We start from the raw sequence: 22,732 nt of genomic DNA, 5'->3' as shown, positions 1-22,732 counted from the left end.
TGAATTACCTCTGACTGAGAAAGCACACACCACGCCGGAAAGGAGAGAGAAGGAAAAACCCACTCCTAGCCACACAATGGTGGATTTTAATATCCAATGAAAAGAAAAAATTCTAATCTAGGTCACACGCAATAGACAACCCAATATAAAATGAACAAGACATGATCAAGCAAATCAAAGAAAAATGTACATCAATAAATATGTTAAGACACGTTCAATGTTACTGGTGATCAAGGAATTTCAAATCAAGACCAAAATGGTATACTATTTACAGCCATCCCTCTGGCAAAAATTAAATACCAACTGTCAGACATGAGATGGCTCAAGAGCTCTCCTGTGTTGCTAGTGAAATGTTAACTGGTTCAACAACTATGTAAGTCAGCAGGACATTATGTCCTAAAATTGCACATTCGTGTGCCCTATGACCTAGTTATTCCACTCAGGTCTATACAAAAGAGAAAATCATACATATATGGAACATGCACAGCAGAAAACGTGAAAGAATATCTCATGCTCTTCAGAAGAGCAAAAACCTGGAAATGACCAAAGGCCCATCAACAGAAGAGTGGATAAATTAACTTCGGCAGATCCACACAATAAAATATCACAGCAGTCAGAAGGAGTAAACCACAGTGAAAAACAACAATATGGTTGATTTTTAGTAATATTACTGTCATCACTTAAGTCCCAAAAAGTTACACATAGGAAGATAAGTTAGTTGCATACACACAGATTTTTTTTTTTTTTTTTTTGAGACGGAGTCTCGCTCTGTCGCCCAGGCTGGAGTGCAGTGGCGCGCTCTCGGCTCACTGCAAGCTCCGCCTCCTGGGTTCACGCCATTCTCCTGCCTCAGCCTCTCCGAGTAGCTGGGACTACAGGCGCCCGCCACTACGCCCGGCTAATTTTTTTGTATTTTTAGTAGAGACGGGGTTTCACCATGGTCTCGATCTCCTGACCTCGTGATCCGCCCGCCTCGGCCTCCCAAAGTGCTGGGATTACAAGCGTGAGCCACCGCGCCCGGCCTCAGATTTTTTTTTGTTGGAAATTAGATACAGTAAAAAAAATAATAATACAAGATGGGAGCTAATGATTACTTCTAGTGAAAAGTGAAAGAGGGAAGAGTAGAACAGATAGTGGTTACTGTCAAGATCCTAGATTTTTATTGGAAACAGTGCTCACTACGTTATACAAAAAAACTAATTTTTTAAAAGGAAAAACGTTAGTTCATGGAATAACACATGGCTCATTGTACGTGCCATGAGCTCGGGATGATAGCTGATCCAATCCCATATACACCTGAAGTCTTGGGGCAGGGGGGACCACAAGTAAGTGCTGCCCCCACAGCACCAGGCTGATGGCCTGGTGGTTCTTCTGCCTGAGTGCAAAAGTCGGCCAGGATCATCCTTCTCCATCTGCAACACCCAGGGTCTTTTCTAAAACTTTTGCCCAGTCAGCTCAGCCAAAAGGACACAGAAGCCCTGCAGAGGCTCTGAAACCAAGGACAGTGCCCCGTGGACAGCTCCCGCGCCTGGACAGCTCCGCGCCTGGACAGCTCCCGCGCCTGGACAGCTCTGCGCCTGGACAGCTCCCGTGCCTGGACAGCTCCGAGCCTGGACAGCTCCCCCTGTCCCGCCCGCAGTGGGCGTGTCTGGGAGGCACTGAGCAGGGGCCGGGGCGGGCTCAGCGGTGCCGAGGTACCCGCCTAGGGAGACGCGCAGCTGGAGGTGCATGACGGCTGGAGACGCGGAAGGCGCGTGGGGCGCAGCAGGCGCACGGGGCATGCAGGGTACAGGGAGGCGCGAGGGGGGAGGCGCGAGGGGGGAGGCGCGAGGGGGGAGGCGCGAGGGCGGAGGCGCGAGGGGGGAGGCGCGAGGGCGGAGGCGCGAGGGCGGAGGCGCGAGGGCGGAGGCGCATGGGGCGCAGCAGGCGCACAGGGCATGCAGGGTACAGGGAGGCGCGAGTGGGGAGGCGCGTGGGGCGCAGCAGGCGCACGGGGCGTGCAGGGTACAGGGAGGCGCGAGGGGTGAGGCGCGTGGGGCAAGGAGGACACCGGGTGGTACAGGGGATAGGCAGAGAGGCACAGGGGTGGGGAGGTGTGGGGCGTGGAGGCGCACGAGGAGGCGAGGGGCGCGGCGAGGCAGGGGGCAGAAGGCACTGGGAGCCCCCATGAGGCGCAAAGGGTGCGGGGAGGCACGGGGGCCAAGGAGGCGCGGAGGACTGGGGAGGCGCAAGAGGCCCAGGATGCGCGGGGTCCTGGGGAATAGCGAGAGGCCCAGGAGGCGTGGGGGACATGGGGAGGTGCAGGGGACCCAGGGAGGCTCGAGGCGCGGAAGGCTGCAGTTGGGGGAGGGGAGAGAATGGGGCGGGTGGGGGGATGGGGGGCGGCCGCTGCAGGCAAAGGGATGTGGCGTCTCCTGGCAGCTTCAGAAGCCAAGCCCCCAACCTCGTATCCTGTTCGCACATAGGGTGACCCCTCTGTGTCAAGAGCCCCTACGGGTCCCTCATAATGTGCGGGTCACGTCCTGAAAAGGAGGCAGAAAAAGGCCCTGGAAGCGGGAAGGGAGTGACCCAGCCGCACGGCCACGCTGGCAGCCACTGCATCCCTCGGCGGTAGACCCGGGCGGGACGCGCACCCACCCCTCGCCGGCTTCCTCGCAGCCCAGTGGCCAAGGGCGACACTGGCGAGACGCCGCAGAGAACCGCGGCCTCCCAGACAAGGGCCAGGCAGGGGCTGCCGGCTGCCGCCACCACGCCAGGCCCCCAGTCAGCTCCCAAGACCTGTCCCCAACATGCCAGGCCTCGGCCTCCCAGCATTGCAGACCCCAAGCTCCAGGTTCGCAGGGCTGCCCGCCAGAACCCCTAAGACTCGCTGGCAAAGCCTCCTTAGAACCACATTAGACCAAGCTGTATCATCTTTTATGCACAAAGCTGTTCGTTGTTTTTCAGCTGCCATGGCTCCCAGTTTGAGATCGTGTCACCGGAGCCTGCACAGATGAACCAAGCTTGCAACAGGGGAGGAACCTAAGCGCTGGACTGAGGAGCGGGACTGAAATAAGAAGCGCACACCGCATGGCAAGATCCAGGATCCAATCAGATAGAGCCCTGGTGTCATCTAATTGCAAGATCCAATCAGAACACACCTCATTACCATAAGCTTATAAAACCCGACCCAGCCGCCAGCTTGGGGAGACAGGTTTGACCTTCCTTCCTGTCTCGTCGCAGTGCAGTCCACTCTCTCCAGCAAAAACCCTGCAGCTTTGGTGTTTGGCTTTCCCTGGTGCACAGGCAGACGGGTCCAGTTTGGTTTGGTGACACTCTAGGCCATGCTCACATACTCACCAGGCCTACCACGACACATTCACCAGGCCCTCCAAACCATGTTCATAGGAACCACCAGGCTGCACACAAGGGCCCTCCACACCACACCACACCACACCACACTTGGCCGCACCCCCGGGGCCGCACCTTGAAGTTCTCCAGAATCCTCAGGGACCTCAGTGCCAGCCAGGCCACACCACCCAGCACTCCATGCCACACTCACTAGACCCACCCAGAACAACAGGCCACACCTCTGAGTGCTCCAGATAGCGCTTGCCAGACCCCTCCAGACCACACTGGCCAGGCTGCACCTCAGAGCCCTCTAGGCCACGCTCTCAAGGGTACCACCATGCCAGGCTGCACCGGGCCCTCACGTGCTGCTCAGTCAGACCACCAAGTCGCACTCTGCAGGCCCACCAGGCCGCACCTCCAAGCCCAAGCAAGCCCACAGTGATTCGGCCTCCTTGAAGCCACAAAGCCTGGTGATCCTGACTTCACAGGCAGCCCTCCTGCCTGCCGCAGCGGCCACAAAAATTATACTATTGCCATGGCAATTAGAACCTACAAGGCAGACAGAGAACCCTTCCTGTCCTCCTTCCCGATGTGCTCAAGCAAGTCTTCCTCTCTCCCCTGCACCACCCACTTAGCGTTTCCTTCAACATATACTATTCGCGCTATTTTGCCAAATTAAAAAAAAAAAAATACTCATCCAATTTTTTTACCTCCAGCTTCTCTATTTATATGGATACTCTTTTTAAAAGATATTTATTTTCTTGCTAGCACCAACACACTCCTTGGCTACTCCTCTTGTCCCCTGAACTGGCTGTTCCCCCAGAGAGACACACAGCTCACTCCCTCAACTCGAGGTCTTTACTTACGTGTCACATTCTCAGTGACGCCCTATTTAATATCCTTGCACACACAACCCTGAGCCCCCAGTACTCCTGATTACCCTTCCTTTCTTTTTTTGTAGCAGTCATCATAGTTTAACATACTACTTAGTCATTGCTTTTTTCATCTGTCTCCCACCCTACTAAAACGTAAGCTCCATTAAAAAAAGAGATTCTTGTCTGTTGTAGTGACTGATTCAATTCCAATACCCAAACCAGTGCCTACATATGACTGATAGTCAAATATTTATTATAAATAAACATTAACTGTTGGCTATATTTTAATATAATGTATACATATAATTTTAGATGATTTAACCAAGTAAGAAGAAAATACACTATAAATTACTGAACCATACCCATACAGTAGACTGTTCCAGCATATTTGCCACAATAAACAATGCTACCAAAAACCTTTTGTACAAATATCTACATATAGTACTACTATTTCTATCCGTTTGAGTCACAAAAGATTATGTGAATATACGTTTTAAAATGTAACAGGTATTGCCAGACTATCAGGAGAGACCATAAATCAGATAAACACATGAGTTGTATCCAAAACTCAACCAGGTATCATCTTAAATATCCAACAGAATTCTAGGTTTTAAGAAAATAAAAGACTTAAGAGGAAAAGGCATTTTCACATCTTATGAGTCAAAGAGATGAAAGATACAACCCAATGATCAATCCAGATGCCTGCTGTAGATTTCTGTGAGTGCATACAAGAATCAGACACTATTAAATCACTGGAAATCAGGAGCCAGGCTCTTTAGAGTAAATGAATCACCTGGGACGGCGACTACACTCGGACTCACTGTGTCCTACAAGGTCACCAACAAGAAGCCAAACAGAATTCCAGGCTCCAGAGGTAACCTCAATTAACACTGTTCCCTAGTGAGTACACTACCTCAAGTTAAATGGACTGGTAACAGGCTTCCTGAAATGGATATACAGCTGTAATCCTCAGAAGATTAATTAAAATCATAATATTAATATTTGATGTGTTAGAAAAAATGTGAATGTATTTGGTATTTTTACTGCAATGTTTAATATAACTCCAATCCAAAGTTTATAACTCAGCAATTAATTCAGACTTACGACACAGTATTAGAACATTTAAGAGAATTTTAGAATTAGAAATTTTAGAATTTTGGCATAACTAGTAAATATATAAGAATCATTAAATAATAATACTCATAAATTTATAATTATTGTTACACTGAAATTTTAACTGTTAAGCCAGACATCTGAGGTACTTGAAAAGGAAATCAAATGCAGTTGATCCTTGAACTGCAAAGGTCTGAACTTTCCAGGTCCACTTATACACAGATTTTCTTTCACCTCGGTAACCCCAGAACAACAAGACCAGTCCCTTCTCTTCCTCCTCCCACTCAGCCTACGCGACATGAAGACAACGAGGATGAAGATCTTTATATGATGATCCACTGCCACTCAATGAATAATAAACATATTTTTCTCTTCCTTATGATTTGCTTTTTCCTGAGACAAGGTCTCACTACTCTCTTAGCTAGGCAGGAGTACGGTGGCCGGAGTACACCTCACTGAGGCCTCCACCTCCCGGGCTCAAGCAATCCTCCTGCCTCAGCCTCCCAAGTAGTTGGGACTACAGGCATGCACCACCATGCCTGGTTAATTTTTTTATTTTTTGAAGAGATGGGGTTCCACTATGTTGTCCAAGCTGGTCTCAAACTTCTGGACTCAAGTGATCCTCCCACCTCAGCCTCCCAAAGTGCTGTGATTACAGGTGTGAGCCACCACATCCAGCCTGATTTTCTTAATATTTTCTTTCCTTTAGCTTACTTTATTGTAAGAATACAGTATTTAATACATATAACATGCAAAATATATGTTAATCGACTATTTATGTTACTGGTAAAGCTTCCCATCAACAGCAGGCTATTAGCAGCTAAGGTTAGAGGGAGTGAAAAGTTAAACATGGATTTTCAACTGTGCAGGGGGTTGGTGCCCCTAACTCTAGTGTTGTTCAAGGGTCAAATGTATATAAAATGTATAAACCACTTTAAAATGTGAAAATAATTAGGTTGCAAATGGGACCAAATATTGTTTACAGGCCCTATAAAAATGATGGCTAACATTTGCTAAGATTCACATATGTAATATCGTTTGCCTAAGGAAAAACTAATGTATGATTTTTTTAATTTCTTCTGAGCTCCTTGGATGTGTAGATAATGTATGATTCTTCAATTTAAAATAATGTAATATTGTTTAAACCAGCATTGAGGTCTTAATATTTGTTTCTCACTATAAAAAATTTTAGGGCAGCAGTCCCCAACCCTGTTGGCACCAGAGACTGGTTTCATGAAAGACAATTTTTCCACGGACTTGGGCTGGGGGTGGGATGGTTTCGGGATGATTCAAGCATATTACATTTATTGTACCCTTTATTTCTATTATTATTACATTGTAATATGTAATGAAATAATTATACAACACACCATAGTGTAGAATCAGTGGAAGCCCTGAGCTTGTTTTCATGCAACTAGATGGTCCCATCTGGGGGTGATGGGTGACACTGACAGATGATCAGGCATTAGATTCTCATAAAGGGTCACAACCTAGATCCCTTGCATGTGCAGTTCACAATAGGGTTCGCGCTCCTATAAGCATCTAATGCTGCCACTTATCTAACAGGATGCAGAGCTCAGGCAGTAGTGCAAGCAATGGGGAGCGGCTGTAAATACAGATGAAGCTTCACTCTCTCACCCACCACTCACCTCCTGCTGTGCAGCCCAGTTTCTAAGAGGCTACAAACTGGTACCAGTCTGTGGCCCGGGGGTTGAGGACCCCTGCTTTGGGGCACTTTAAAACTCACACCAGGCCAGGCGTGGTGGCTCATGCCTGTAATCCCAGCACTTTGGGGGGCCAAAGTGGGTGTATCACTTGAGGTCAGGAGTCCAAAACCAGCCTGGCCAACATGATGAAACCCCATCTCTACTAAAAATACAAAAAAAAATTAGCCAGACATGGTGGTGCCCGTAATTCCAAGCTACTCAGGAGGCTGAGGCAGGAGAATGGCTTAAACCCAGGGGGCGGAGGATGCAGTGAGCCAAGATCGCACCACTGCATTCCGGCCTGGGCAACAGAGCGAGATTCTGTCTCAAAAAAAAAAAAAAACAAAACAAAAAAACAACCTCACACCAACTATTATCTTCCCAAAAGGATTTAGAGACAACCATCTTCCTACAGCAACATATAAATAAATGTGCCCATTTCCAGGCTCCTTGCCAGCACTCTATGATTCAACCATTTAAATTTCTGCCAACTTCTCAAAGAAAAATGAGATCTCATAATTGCTCTGATTTGCATTTATACCTGGTGATGCGGCTTAGCTCTGTCTCGCCACCCAAATCTCATGATGAATTGTGATCCCGAGTGTTGGAGGTGGGGCCTGGTGGGAGGTAATTGGATCACGGGGCTGGTTTCTAATGGTTTAGCACCATCCCCAAGTGCTGTCTCGTGATAGAGTTCTCACTAGATCTGCTTGTTTGAAAGTGTGTAGCACCTCCCCACTCCTCTCCTGTCACCATGCAAAGAAGCTGCCTGCTTCCCTTCACCTGCTGCCATGATTTTAAGTTTCCTGAGGCCTCCCCAGCCATGCTTCCTATACAGCCTTCGGAACTGTGAATCCAACCTCTCTCCTTCATAAATTACCAAGTATCAGGTAGTTCTTGATAGCAATGTGAGAAAGGACTAATCCATCTGGCTTACTAGTGAAGTTGTATTGACCATCTTGATTTCTTCTTTTGTGAATTACCTGTTCTTTGACTTTGCCATTTTTCTCCTGGGTTGTCTGTCTTTCCTACCAATTTTTAAGAAAAGCTCTCATCCTAATTGTACATTGGCAAACATGCTGGAAATGTTTTTCCCAGTCTAGCGTATGTCTTTTGTCTTTAGAACACCTTTTAGTCATTAAAAGGTATGTAATAAGAAATGTTCCTCTTCTCCTGTATGGCTTCCAGGACTCCTTAAGGGAAGGCTCTTCTAGATTATATCTATATGTTACTAATTTTTTTTCCAATGTTCTATTGTCTTTTTACTTTCAAATCTTAACTGAGCTGTAATTTTGGTATGTGATCTAAAGGAAGGATTGAACTTTGTTTTGTAAGAGACAATAGCTACTTACACCCAATTTTTTGGTTGTTAAGTTATCTTAAGTTCCCATATATATTTGGATCTATTTCTACGCTAGCTCTGATCTGCTGGGAGCTCCAGTTCTTGTGGTCGTTTTGAAGTTTCACGTTTTTTCCTTTCTAGCAAGATCAAAAGAAGTTTGTTCTCAGATGTCCTCTCAGAGCCACACATTCAGATCTCCCATCCTGGTCTCCAATTCAGCTCCAATCTGTCTGATGTGACCCCATGACTCACACAAAAACACAGCCCTGAGTGAGTACACAGGCTCTAGAGCTGGCTGTCCACATTCAAATCCATAACCACACTACCTCCAGCAAGGTGCTCATTGTGGAGGCTGAAGTAACTCCATTCTTGAGGCCAAACTGCCCTGCTGACTTCCGATTAATCCAGTTCCAGGAAGGCCTCCAAGATTTCCAGTTTATCTACTGTTCCTTGTGTAAGAGCAGGTACTTATCAGAAATCCTCCCCTTAGGTCAAAAAAACTACTTCAATTGTCCCATACATCCCTTCAGAACCACCCCTTCCCTATGGTGTATGAGCCCCGGGTCTGGGGTGGGTGATGGCGGAGGGATCCATCTCATCTCGTGGCTTCTTGAGATGTGGCTTCTATTCATAAGTCCCTATTAAATGTTTCTTTCTGAGAAACTGGGCGTCAGCCTCCTTCTTCAGCCTCTCAACTTCCTTGGACTTCGGGGGCAGATTTGCACAGACCTGCCCACCGTAGAACACAGATCCATTTTGCACTTCCGTTTCTTCATTTATAACATGAGGGAAATGAAATCACCTACTTTAAAGGGTTGTTGAATGAATTAAATGAGATATTTTACTTTAAAACATTAGGCCTAGCACATGAATGTGCAACAAAATGTAGGTATTTTTATTGTATATGCAAATTAGATTTGATTATCCCTATGCTACTGTCAACGTCACTCTCATTCACTCATACAAACTGCTCTCTCCAGTTGAAGAAAGGGAGCTGTTACTGAGAGTCCTGAAAGTATATATGATGACTCCCTCTGGAAGTTTCAAGCTCTGGGAAAGGGATCTGTCACATGTATCTGGGGGAAAAAATGAGACTGGAAACTGCTGGTTTATAATAGTAGCATCATCATCTTAACCTGTAAGTTACTTTTTAGTCATCTAGTTATCTTTGGTATCTCTCCTGTAAGCATCCTTTCCTATTCCACAGGGCCAGCTTCCTAAAAACACCTTCCATCATATCACCTCCCCGTTACCATCACAAAAGAGCTGTAATGCATCCACTCCCTACGAAAAATAACAACTCTCCTCCTCCCTGGCTTTCAAGGCCCACAGAACTTGGTCAAACTCAAACTTTGTCCAGTGAAGCTAAGCTCACAAATTATCCTTCAAGTAAGTTATCTCCATCTGGCATCAGTCTATGTGGTATTATACTATACCATACCATACAACATACCATACCATACTATACCATACCATACCATACTACCATAAACTCAAGACACACTTTCATTAGCCAAAAATATTGAAGTATTATAATAAAATCAAGAAGAAAGCTACTTTTCCTTCCTTCTGAACACCTGCGTAACACTGGCCAACAGGCTTACTTGTGGCCTTTCTCTGTGAGTTCTCAAAAGAGCACAATGAGTAAACTGGCCATCTCACCTGTAAGTTTCCTAAGTATATCACCAAGGATAATGTCAGACCCAAGAATTCACAACAATCTAGTGCCTTCTCAGATCTCAATCCCAGGCCTCAAATCCCTCTCACCAGGTTTTTCAGTCTGGATGGTCTCTTTGTAGAGAGAGAGGGAAATCAAACAGGAGCTGGGCCTCAACCAGCAGACCTTGCATTCCTTTATCTTCTTACTCTAAACACTGCTTTCTACAAAGCTCTTTTAACTGTGTTTAGCAATTTCCATGCAAAATGACAAGTGGGGATTTCTTTTGTTTCAAGACAGCTGAACAGAGTTGCCAGAGGCTGGTTCTCAGAAGAACCCGAGTTACAGGTGAGCAACCATCGCCAGAATGGAGTATCAAGTGGAGAGCACTGGAGCCTAGTGGAGAACCCCTGGGATGAAATGAGGGCAAAAAATAAAAAGCAGGAAACAAGAGAGGGGCAGAGAGCAGCTAGGAGCCCTGAGGGACTTGGTATTCCCTTGGAAGGGGTGGCGGGAATGCTGCTGCTGCTCCTCACCTCTGTGGCCGACTGCTGGTACCTGAAATGTGGGAGAGCTTTTCTGCCCTCACAAACCCAAACACTGGTGCGGGCAGCAATTTGGGGACTTCCTGAGGGCATTACATCAGACTAGCACTTGTGCCAGGTTGCCCACCCTCCAGTGGACCTGGGTGGCAGCGGCAGCAGCAGCGGGCATCATACTAAGGGCACAGCCCTTGGAGGACTGCCTGGGGAAGCTCAGCACTGATGTCTCCATATCACCAGAGGCCCCGAAGACCTTTCTTGGCACCTGCTGAGACTGCAGCAGCCACACAGGGCTGGCTGGACCCAGGGGAGCTGCAGGGTTCCCAGAGGTCTACCCTCGGGGAGTGCTGCTCCTAAGGGAAGAAAGAGTGCAGCATGCCAAGGGGGCACCCCTTGGGACAAAGGAGACCAGAGCATGCACTTTCCTGTGTCCAGGAGCATGGCTTGTGGGCTGACTGTGCCACCTGCAGTGGAGACAGGGGTGCATGGCTTGTGGGCTGAGAGACTGTGCCACCTGCAGCGGAGACAGGGATGCTGTACTTAGCCCTGCAAGGGAGGAGTATGCTTCCAGCCCAGGAGCCAGGTGGTCTCAGTGCTTGGGCACGGATGTGGGGAGTGGGACTTCTCCTCCCCCACCCTCCACCTACTGCTGTGGGCACAGTCGTGGCTGCTCCCACAGGTTGGCACAGGCACACGGGACAGTGGCCATTCTGTGGCTATTAGGGGCAGCTGTGTTTCCACTGGCAATGTGCCCACTGGGACTTGGAGGAAAGGTGGGGCCCCACCCTCTCTACACGGACCCACAGCATTCCTGTGGCAAAGAGCAGAAGAGCTACAAATCTGTGTGCTTTGGGTTGAGGGAGGAGGCTCACTGCAGAAGACATGTTGGTGGTAAGCCATGGGACAGGTGTCTCTCGTGGCACTCACTACACTGCAGCCTGAGACAGACAGCGATATTCTCATGTTCTGAATGTTCCCAGCACCAGGACAGGGTGTGACAGGGAGGCAGATTGTGCTCCCACCTGCCCAGGCCATGGAGCTGGGGCAGCCCCCACACCTCCACGCAGACACCTTGGCACCTTCTACAGAGCTACCCCTGCTACCCCTGTAAGGGCTGGTGCTTGAGCCACTGGAGTATCCAACAGAAGAACTGGCAGTTCAGTTCTGTCCAGCTTTGTCCCCCACTCAGGGGCTGAGCAGGGAGCTCAGGCCACTGTGCATTCCACAGACCACTCCACTGCCTGAAGCAACAGAGCTTCCCCCATTAAACAAAGGTCAAGCACAGAGACGCATAGACCCATCGGATTCCACTGCAGCTGGCTTTTACCCGTAAATACCACCTGCTGGCCTGCACAACCCAATATAAATTCTGCTGCCACAAGTGCAAAGCAACGGAGAACAAAATAACTTCCTGAGAACTCTGCCTTCCAGGCCTCATGGGAGATGGTGAGGATACTGCTCACACACCTAGCACATCACTACTATCACTAGCATTTGAGAAAGCTACCACAAAAAGGCCAGCTATAACCAAGAAACTCAGAGTCTTTGTCACTGAAAGTACCCAGAACTGAAGTCAAACAACTATATACAACATACATTATATTCACATTCTCAAGGGAAAAAAAAAAAATCCTGCCAAAGTAAATTCAAAAACAAAGAAGAGATAGTTTATCCAGATGAGAATGAAACAGAGTAACAACTCTAGAAGCATTTAAAAAAAAAAAAAAAAAAAAAAGAGTGCTGCAACATCCCCCAAAAACTCGCTCTAACTCTCCAGCAGTGGACCCTAAAGAAAATGAAATCCTTGAAATACCAGATAAGGAATTCAAAATATTGATTTTAAAGAAGCGCAATAAGATCCAAGAGAAAGTCAAAAAACCAACACAAAGAAATCAGAAAAATATAGGATCTAAATTAAAATTTTACCAGAGATAGCTATTTTTTAGAAAATCAGACAGAAATTCCAGAAAAAAAAAATTCATTGTAGGAATTACAAAATACAGTTGAAAGCTTGAACAGCAGACTAGACCAGCAGAAAAGAGAATCTAATAGCTTAAAGACAGGTTTGAATTAACCCAGTCAGACAAAAGGTATAAAACTCACATATCTTATAAAATAATTATACAATTGACATTAAAAAGCAACTAGTTAACAACACTATGACAGGAACAAAACCTCACATATCAATATTAACTCTGAACATAAATGAATTAAATCCTTTACATAAAAGATATAGATCGGTGAACTACATTTTAAAAAAAGAAACGATCCAACCATATGTTGCTTGCAGAAAACCACCTAACTGGTAAAAACAAAGACTCAAGGTAAATAGGTAGGAAAAGATATTCCATGCAAATAGAAACCAAAAGTGAGCAGGAGAAGCAATACTTAGATAAAAGAGACTTTTAAGTCAATAATAGTTAAAAAAGAAAAAAAGACCATTAAATAATGATAACGGGATCAATTCAACAAGATATAACCATCACCAAAGCACTCAGATTCATAAAATAATTACCACTAGACCTAAGAGGAGATAGACAGCAATGTAATAATAATGAGAGACTTCAACACCTCACTAAAAGCACTAGAAAGATCACCGAGACAGAAAATCAACAATAAAACACTGAACTTAAATTGGACTCAGGATTAAATGGACCTAAAAGACATTTAAAGACCATTCTACCCAATAACCACAGGACATACATTCCTCTTAGCACATGGAACAGTCTCCAGGATAGACCATATGTTAGGCCACAAGTCTCAGTACATTTTTAAAAACTGAAATCATATCAACTATCTTCCCAGATCACAGTGGAATAAAACTAAAAATCAATTCCAAGAGGAGAACTCTCAAAACTACACAAATACATGAACATTAAACAACCTGCTCCTGAATAACCTTTGGGTCAATGACAAAGTTAGGATGAAATGTAAAAGTTTTTTGAAACGAATATAAATAGAGACACAATGGACCAAAACCTCTGGGATACAGCAAAGCAGCAGAAAGAGGGAAGTTTATAGCACTAAATGCCTACATCAAAAAGAAAGATCACAAATTAATAACCTAATGTAACCCTCATGGCACTAGAAAAAAAAAGAACAAACCAAATTGAAACCTAACAGAAGAAGTAACAAAAATCAGAGCAGAACTAAATGAAATTGAGACCCCCCCCCAAAAAAATGCAAAGGATCGACAAAACAAAGTTGCTTCTTTGAAAAGATAAACAAAATCAATGGACCACTACTCAAATTAACCAAAAAAAGAAGAGACACAATTCAAATAAGCACAACCAGAAATGAAAAAGTAGACATTAAAACTGATACTATGGAGAGACAAAAGATCATCAGAGGCTACTATAAACATCTCTACACTCAAAAACTAGAAAACCTAGAGGAAATGGATACATTCCTGGAAACACACAACCTCCCAATATTGAATCGGAAGAAACAGAAATCCTGAAAAGACCAGTAACAAGTAGTGAGATTGAATCAGTACTTTAAAAATCTCCCAAGAAAAAGCACAGGACCAGACAGATCGAGAGCCAAATTCTATCAAAGTTACAAAGAACTGGTACCAATCCCACTGAAACTGCTCCCTGAAAAAAAAAAAAAAAAAAATCAAGTTGGAGGGAATCCTCCCTAACTTGTTCTATGAAGCCAGTAACACCCTAACACCAAAGCAAGGCAAGGACACAACAAAAAAGGAAAACTACAGGCCAATATCCCTAATGAATACAGATGCAAAAATCATGGCCTAGAAGAATTAGTATTGTTAACATGACCATAATGCCCAAAGCGATCTGCAGATTCAATCCAATTCTTACCAAAGTACCAATGTCATTTTTCACAGAATTAGAAAAACAATCCTAAAATTCATATAGAACCATATGAGTAGCCAAAGCCTGAACAGCAAAAGCAATCCTAAACAAAAAGAACAAAGCTGGAGGAATCATGTTACCTGACTTCAAATTATACCTGAAGGCTACAGTAATCAAACAGCATGGTACTGATATAAAAACAGGCACACAGATCAATGGAACAGAATAGAGAACCCAGAGTTAAGGCCACATACTTACAACTAACTGATCTTTGACAAAGTTGACAAAAACATAACACTGGGGAAGGGACACCCTATTCAATAAATGGTGCTGGGAGAACTGGACCGCCATATGCAGAAGAATGAAACTAGACCCCTATCTCTCACCATATACAAAAGTTGGAAACTTAAATGTAAGATCTGAAACTATGAATACTCTAGAATAAAACCCAGGAAACACTCTCCTGGACATTGGCCTAGACAGAGATTTCATAACTAAAACCTCAAAAGCAAATGCAACAAAACAAAAATAGACAAGTAAGATTTAATTAAACTAAAAAGCTTCTGCACAGCAGAGTAAACAGAAAACCTACAGAATGGGTGAAAATATTTGCAAACTGTGCATCTGACAAAGGACTAACATCCAGAATCTACAAGGAACTTAAACAATTCAAAAAAGAAGAAAAGAACCTCTTTAACAAGGGGGCAAAGGACATGAACAGACATTTCTCTAAAGACATACAAATGGCCAACAAGCATATGTAAAAATGTTCCACACCATCAGAGAAAGGCAAATTAAAACCACGAGACACCATCTTATACCCACTGGAATGGCAATTATTAAAAAGTCAAAAAGCAAAAGATGTGGGCAAGAATGCAGAAAAACAGGAACGCTTACATACTGTTGGTGGGAATGTAAATTAGGATATCCTCTATGGAAAACAGTACAGAGATGCATCAAGGAACTAAAAATAGAACTACCATTCCATCCAGCAATCCCACTACTGAATATATACTTGAAGGAAAAAATCATCATATCAGAAAGATACCTGCACTCATATGTTTATCACAGCACTATCCATAATTGCAAAGCTATGGAATAAACCTAAGTGTCCATCGATGGATGACTGGATAACAAAAAATGTGGTGTGTGTGTGTGTGTGTGTGATTTCACTCTTTTTCATGGCCAAATTCCACATGTTGGCCATAAAAAAGAATGAAATCACATGTTTTGCAGCAACATGAATTGAACAATAGCCCATTATCCTAAGTAAAATAACTCAGAAAGAGAACATCAAATACCACATGTTCTCACTTATAAGTAGGAACTAAATAATACGTACACATGGACATGGACAGTGGAATAACAGACACTGGAGACTCAGAAAGGTTGGGGGGTGAGGAATTAGAAATTATCTACTGGGTACAATGTACACTATTCGGGTGACAGGTATTAAAAACCCAGATTTACGACTATGCAATATATCCATGTAACAAACTGCACTTGAACTGCCAAATCTATAAAAATATAAAAATGTTTAAAATACAAAAGAAAATGACAGAGCTACCACAGTAAGCTTCTCTCCCAAATCCAAAAGCCTACCTAGCATCCTCTTCTAGTTATCAGACAGTCCCTAGTCATATACCATCTCCAGGTCATGAGCATCCATTGTGGTCAAACCTCATTATTCTAACTGCCTTAGTGAAAGGTCACCACGGACATCCATGTTGCCAAATCCAAGGGCAATGCGTTCTGCTTTTCTGTCTGCCCTGCAACCCTTCCTTCAGGCATCTGCCCTGACTCCACTCCATGTAACCTGGTGTTGCTATATCAATCCAGCTTGGATTCATATTCTTCACAGAAGGATAGCGATCCTGACCCAAAAGGCATACATTTGGGGAAATGAAATGAACTCTAGGAAAGAAGGGGCTGCACCTTTTTCTCGGAGACTGCCAATCCTCAGGACTATTTATTTAACCTTTAATGTAAGCCTAACTCCAGTGACCATCTTTGACGGCAGAAACACTGACTGGGAACTACAACCAAAACTGGAAGGTACAAAGGAGTGGGAGTGGGAGCACTAAAAGGAAATGTGGGCTGGGGAAGAATGTAAAAACAGTGTTTAAGAAAAATGTGGGTGAGAAGGGAGAGCCATCTAGGAGACAGCTTTCAGTATCAAATACACATCTACATAATTCTTCATAATGGCTATGTGCATAGTATCCACCAGACAGAACCAGTCTAGTTTTAGCTCATACTAGAGATTCAAACCGTTATCATTTTTCACTACTAACAAATGTGTATTATGTATTATAAACACTTATAATTTCTAAACATTCATAATTTTTGTATAGCTATATACGTATAGCTATACACAGTCATTTTTGCAAAACTGGGGAATCATATTGCCAATCCAGTAATTTCAGGTAGTTCTACTTACCCACTGAATGATAACTGCGTGTCTTCAAGTCGTGCATACAAACAGCACTTGATGGCCCACACTGGACAATATCCACACTTCCACAGATGTTGATTTTATAAAGTACATTATTTTTGGTATCAACAGCTTCCCATGTATAACTGGAAAGGAAGAAAAACAACTTGTCACTGTCACTGATTTATCAAAAATTAAACTTCTCTCTAGTTTTATTCAAGCCACATTTGCTTAAAACTGCCACAAACTAGAAAATACACTTTCCTTAGCCAAAAACACTAACAAGTCAAGTATGTTAAGTTGTAAAGAAGCCAGGGCAGAAACTACTAACACCATCTGTCTGTGGTTCAATCCATTCTGAAGCTACCTCAGGATTCAAAGATCATCAAAATAGAAATATCTGGCTGGGCATGGTGGCTCACGCCTGTAATCCCAGCACTCTGGGAGGCCGAGGCGGGTGGATCACGAGGTCAGGCGTTCAAGACCAGCATGGCCGACATAATGAAACCCCATCTCTACTAAAAATATAAAAATTAGCTGGGCGTGGTGGCACATGCCTATAATCCCAGCTACCTAGGAGGCTGAGGCAGGAGAATTGCTTCAACCTGGGAGGCAGAGGTTGCAGTGAGCCCAGATTGTGCCACTGCACTCCAGCTTGGTCAACAGTGCGAGACTCTGTCTCAAAAACAAAAACAAAAACAAAATAGAAATATCTTACCATTAATTTAAGAATATCAACTCAGATTAGTGTATCAGTCTGTTCTCATGCTGCTAATAAAGACATACGACTGGGTAATTTATAAAGGAAAGAGGTTTAATTGACTTATAGTTAAGCATGGCTGGGGAGGCCTCAAGAAACTTAACAATCACGACAGAAGGGGAAGCAAACACATACTTTTTCAGCAAGGAGAAGTGCGGAGCAAAAGGGGAAAAAGCCCCTTATAAAACCATCAGATCTCATGATCACAAGAACAGCATAACGGTAACTGCCCCCATGATTCACCAGGCTCCTCCCACGACACATGGGGATTATGGGAACTACAAGCTGAGATTTGGGTGGAGACACAGCCAAACCATATTAATCAGTAATTGCTCAAGACTCATGCTGAATATAAGATAGTAATAGCCTTTCCAATCACACCAAAATGCTGAAAAGCCAAAGGATTTTTTAACTCTATTTTATTAAAAAACTAGCTATGGCACGAAAGGCAGCTCTTCTGCTTTTACCTCTTACAGCTACAGTTCATATCTGAACTTGCAAGACAGAGCTGTGCAATGAGTCAACTATCAGATTTGAAATCACACAAAATTCACTACACCATGCATTAACACTCATTGTTCAAACCTCCGGCAAAGCAGATAGTGAGTAAGTGCTAATGCATCAATCAGTATACTTGGGACAAAATAGGTGGCTTCCCGGTTCTGTGAAAACAATTATTCTCAAATGTCTAGTCTTCCCTGGGGAGAATGTTTTGTCCATTTTGTAAAACGGGGATCATCTCCTCAGCAGGGGTAAAAACAGAAAAGGAAGAAAGTGACTTAAAATGTCCTTGCAAAATGCAAAAAATAAAGGCCAGGCCAGTGGCTCATGCCTGTAATTCCAGCACTTTGGGAGGCGAAGGCCAGAGGATCACTTGAAGCCAGAAGTTTCAGGCCAGCCTGGGCAACATACCAAGATCCCATCTCTACAAAAATAAATTTTTTTTATTTTAAATGCAAAAACTGTTATTTAACTCAACAGTATTGCTAAAAAGAGAGGCAATAAGTTAAATCAGAATTGCTTAGGCTAGGCCCATCCAGGAGTTGCAGAGGCCTTGGGGATAAGACCACCATATTTATCTACCTAACAGTGTTATTCCCCCTATGCAGTGTTATTCACCCTATGCAGTACTCCCTTGACGACAGAAGCACTCCCTCACAGAAGGAGCCATCCACTTCCCAGAGCTCCCTTCCACAGTGCACCAAGGCAATGACTCAGCACAAAACCAACCACCAGGCCCCCCACAACATGCCCCCCTCCCCTGACCCTGAACTAGTTTCAGCAATGGAGGAGCCATAGCAGCCCTGTTGGGGTCACTGGAAGACAAGGTGCCAAGAACTCCTAGGTCTGGGAACCCATCAAACCCCCCTGCCAAGAAACCAAACCACACACGTAGGCCTTCAAAAGCAGGGAGACTTGGAAGGTCTGATGGCCACTGAGCAGCTACAAACCTGGAGCAGGCTGGGGTACTTAGGTGCCCAGCCTTAGGGTGATACCCTTGGGGTGTTACTCCTCAACTCAGCTTCTTCATCAGGAACATGTTGAGTTATCTCCTAGAGTCAGGATGACTCAAGGACATGAGAAAATAACACAAGTATTACCAGGCACAGAGAAAAATCATCAATAAAAGCTTGTTTCCTTTGCCCTTCGTTAACCTTTATTCAAGTGTTTCACAGGTATTTCTTAAGTATTTACTGCAGGAGGCACAGGAGAGTACAGCAACGAACAAAAGAGGCCCTGCCCTCTTGGAGTGTATATTCCAGGTTGCAGGATACAAGATAAACAAGTAAACAAAGACTTGGCTACTACTCAAGAAAAATGCTAATCTCTTATTCAGAAGCCATGACTAGTTTCTCCAGGATAAGAGACAAACTTCAAGAAGCGGCAGTGGCATCATTAAACTATTTCACAATCCTAAGTATATGATATTGGTACACGAGGGTGTCATTTAAAATGAGTTAACTGGTAAGAATCAACGCTAAAGAGATCCACACGTACCTAAAATGCTATTTTTTTTTTTTTGAGACGGAGTCTCGCTCTGGCCCAGGCTGGAGTGCAGTGGCGTGATCTCGGCTCACTGCAAGCTCCGCCTCCCGGGTTCACGCCATTCTCCTGCCTCAGCCTCCCGTAGCTGGCACTACAGGCGCCCGCCACCACACTCAGCTAATGTTTTGTATTTTTAGTAGAGACAGGGTTTCACCGTGTTAGCCAGGATGGTCTTAATCTCCTGACTTCGTGATCCGCCCGCCTCAGCCTCCCAAAGTGCTGGGATTACAGGCGTGAGCCACTGCTCGCGGCCTGCTATGCTTTTCTTTAAAGAGATCCACCATTCTTGCAAAGGGGATATTTCAATAAGGTAAAGAGTGTGTTTGCCTGGAGAGCATAATCAAGATTTAAAAAAGAATAAAATGAGGGATATTGTCCTGATAATCTGGAAATCAGGGTTGCTAGAAAGAAAAGTGTTGCTCTATTCAATTATATTATTTTCTCTACTTGCATTTCATACTTATTTTGTCAAGATTTATCAAATGTAAGTGGTTATGGGAGTAGGAAAGGAGGAGCCTATTAAAATACTTAACAATGACTTTTTTCAGGGGGGTGATTTAACCATTCAGCACAAGGCAGCCCTCCTCCAGGACTGGCAACCTCAATGCCATTCAAACCCATCAGCAGCACTTGAGGTGAAGGCACCAATATCTCAGAGTTCTTAGTCACAGCTTTAAAATGAAGAATGGTCACAGCAGGTTTCTAAACTTCACTCCAAAGACACCTGCAAGTTGTCAGTACTTAAAACATTCTGATGTTTCAACGGACATTATGTCTCCTTTAAAACAAACTAATGGCAGGGTGCGGTGCCTCATGCCTGTAATCCCAGCACTTTGGAAGACTGAGGCAGGCAGATCACGAGGTCAGGAGATTAAAATCAGCCTGACCAATATGGTGAAACTCCGTCTCTACTAAAAACACAAAAATTAGGTGGCCGTGGTGGTGTGTGCCTGTAGTCCCAGCTACTCAGGAGGCTGAGGCAGGAGAATTGCTTGAACCTGGGAGGTGGAGGTTGCAGTGAGCTGAGATTGCACCACTGCACTCCAGCCTGGGCAACACAGTGAGACTCTGTCTCAAAAAAAAAAAAAAAGAAAAGAAAAAACTAACACGCCTAGCCCCTAGTATCAACAGGAGCTCAGAAACAGTCATGTGGTTTAAATAATCTCTCTGAAAATTTATGAAGAATATTCCAAAAACTATTATGTACTCTGGTATGCACCGTGGTTAAATATCACTAGATATGCTCCCACTAAAGTAAATATTTGTTAAAGACTATTTCAGAATAAACTTGAAAATCATATCAATAACTGACAACAAGTTTTAAGAAATCACATGTTTGAAACTAAAGGATTCTAAATTTCTTTCCAGATGAAAGGCCAAGCCCCTAGAATGGCCTAAGCTAAAATCATTCTTAAAATTAAATTGATATTAAAGTTTAAAAGCACCATGATCACATTATAGAACTAGAAAATGGTTTCAGAAGCAATAAAATTATTGCAGACTAAATAAAATGTAATAATATCTCTGAGGAATAATAAATTTTTTGTCTGAAAGTTTGTTAGAAAATTCTCTACCTGAAGTGAACATGTACAGCCAGATTAGGAAACTATTCCACAACAGAATGGTTCATTTAACAGCCAAGCAAATGAAACCATTCAGCTGAGATTCCCAGAAAAAGCCTACATTCTGGACTAAGTTATCTGAGCTTACACAAGTAAAGACTTAAGAAAAAAACCAACCGAAAAAAAAAAAAAAAGAGATCAACATATTCAATCAAAGAGAAAACTAAGCTGTAATACTAAGATGTTAAATGTTAGCAACCAACAAGCTTCTGGAAGAAAGCATCTGCAAGCTGTGTGGAAACGCCATCTTCACTCAAAACACACACACACACACACGCGCACACACACACGTAGGTGTTGAATACATTTTCTGAAAGAAAGAACTTCAGGCCGTGCACAGTGGCTCATGCCTGTAATCCCAGCACTTTGGGAGGCCAAGGTGGGAGGATCACTTGAGGTCAGGAGTTCGAGACCAGCCTGGCTAACATGGTGAAACCCTGAATCTACTAAAAAAAAAAAAAAAATACGAAAATTAGCCAGGCATGGTCGCGCACGCCTATAGTCCCAACTACTCGGGAGGCTGAGGCACGAGAATAGCTTGAATCCAGGAGATGGAGGTTGCAGTGAGCCGAGATCGCACCACTGCACTCCAGACTGGGTGACAGAGTGAGACTCCGTCTCAAAAAAAAAAAAAAAAAAAAAAGAACTTCTGCAGCAGGATAGGTAAGAAAGCCCAGTAGTGAGCATTTTCTTGAAACTCTCTCAAGTCTTCTAAAAGTCACTGACTCTGTGCTGCATTCCATCTCGACTGAAGGAAACCAGCGAGACATAGGAGCAGGCGCGGGGAGAACTGCAAAGGCCCACAGAAGCGGCTTGTCCACTGGAAACAACCCAGGATCCCTGCCCATTGTCCCAGTCTTACAAAATTCAGTGACCATCCTCAAGGGAGGCAGCCTGATTTTAGTTAAAATCACTCTTCTGGATGCAAAACCACCTGTCCAAGAACCCTGGTTCTTCAAAACCATCACTCTGGGACAGAAAATGTTCTAGAAAATCAGCAAAAATAAGTAAAATCTTTACTATTCTATGTCATTTTTCAGAGCGTAAAACAGTTAGCCAATGGTCCCTCTCTCATTCTCAAAAAATCCAAATGCATTCCAAAGCCAGCCTGACAGCTGGAGATACACACATGTGCTGCAGCAGCTCCTCCAGACAGTGCTCCCCGGCTGAATCCACAGCTCTGGCACTAGCTGCCATGGCACTTCATACAGCTCAGTGGTGGCATTTTCTGAGGTGTCTGTTATCCCCAATGACACCGTCACTCTGGGACAGTAATGTCCTCCTTCCTGGAGCAATGACTGGCAGATGCAGGATCAGCATCTCTACTGATGGCTTGAGATGGAAACTGGCCAGTGGCTAAGAACGCATGACAGCATGGCTCTCACCCACACAGCTAACATGTGAGCCAAATCTCCCCACGGAACGTGACACCATTATCCAACCCTCCCAAGTTCCTCAGCTTTGAAGCCACAGATCCCAAGGCTCAG

The 22,732-nt window shown here is 44.2% G+C and overlaps 1 protein-coding gene across 1 annotated transcript in view; it reads right to left on the bottom strand.

The window, feature by feature from the left end:
* Window positions 1-22,732, bottom strand: part of IGF2R (insulin like growth factor 2 receptor) — a 133,928-nt gene that overhangs the window by 94,740 nt on the left and 16,456 nt on the right. Inside the window, exon 2 of the mRNA XM_032161901.2 lies at window positions 16,824-16,963. Coding sequence (XP_032017792.1) covers window positions 16,824-16,963 — 140 coding nt within the window. The remainder of the gene's footprint in view (window positions 1-16,823; window positions 16,964-22,732) is intronic.

The sequence above is a fragment of the Hylobates moloch genome, unplaced genomic scaffold (genome assembly GCF_009828535.3).
Source record: "Hylobates moloch isolate HMO894 unplaced genomic scaffold, HMol_V3 SCAFFOLD_2, whole genome shotgun sequence".
Taxonomy (NCBI): Eukaryota; Metazoa; Chordata; class Mammalia; order Primates; family Hylobatidae; genus Hylobates; species Hylobates moloch.
This window is presented reverse-complemented; position numbering and strand designations above follow the sequence as displayed.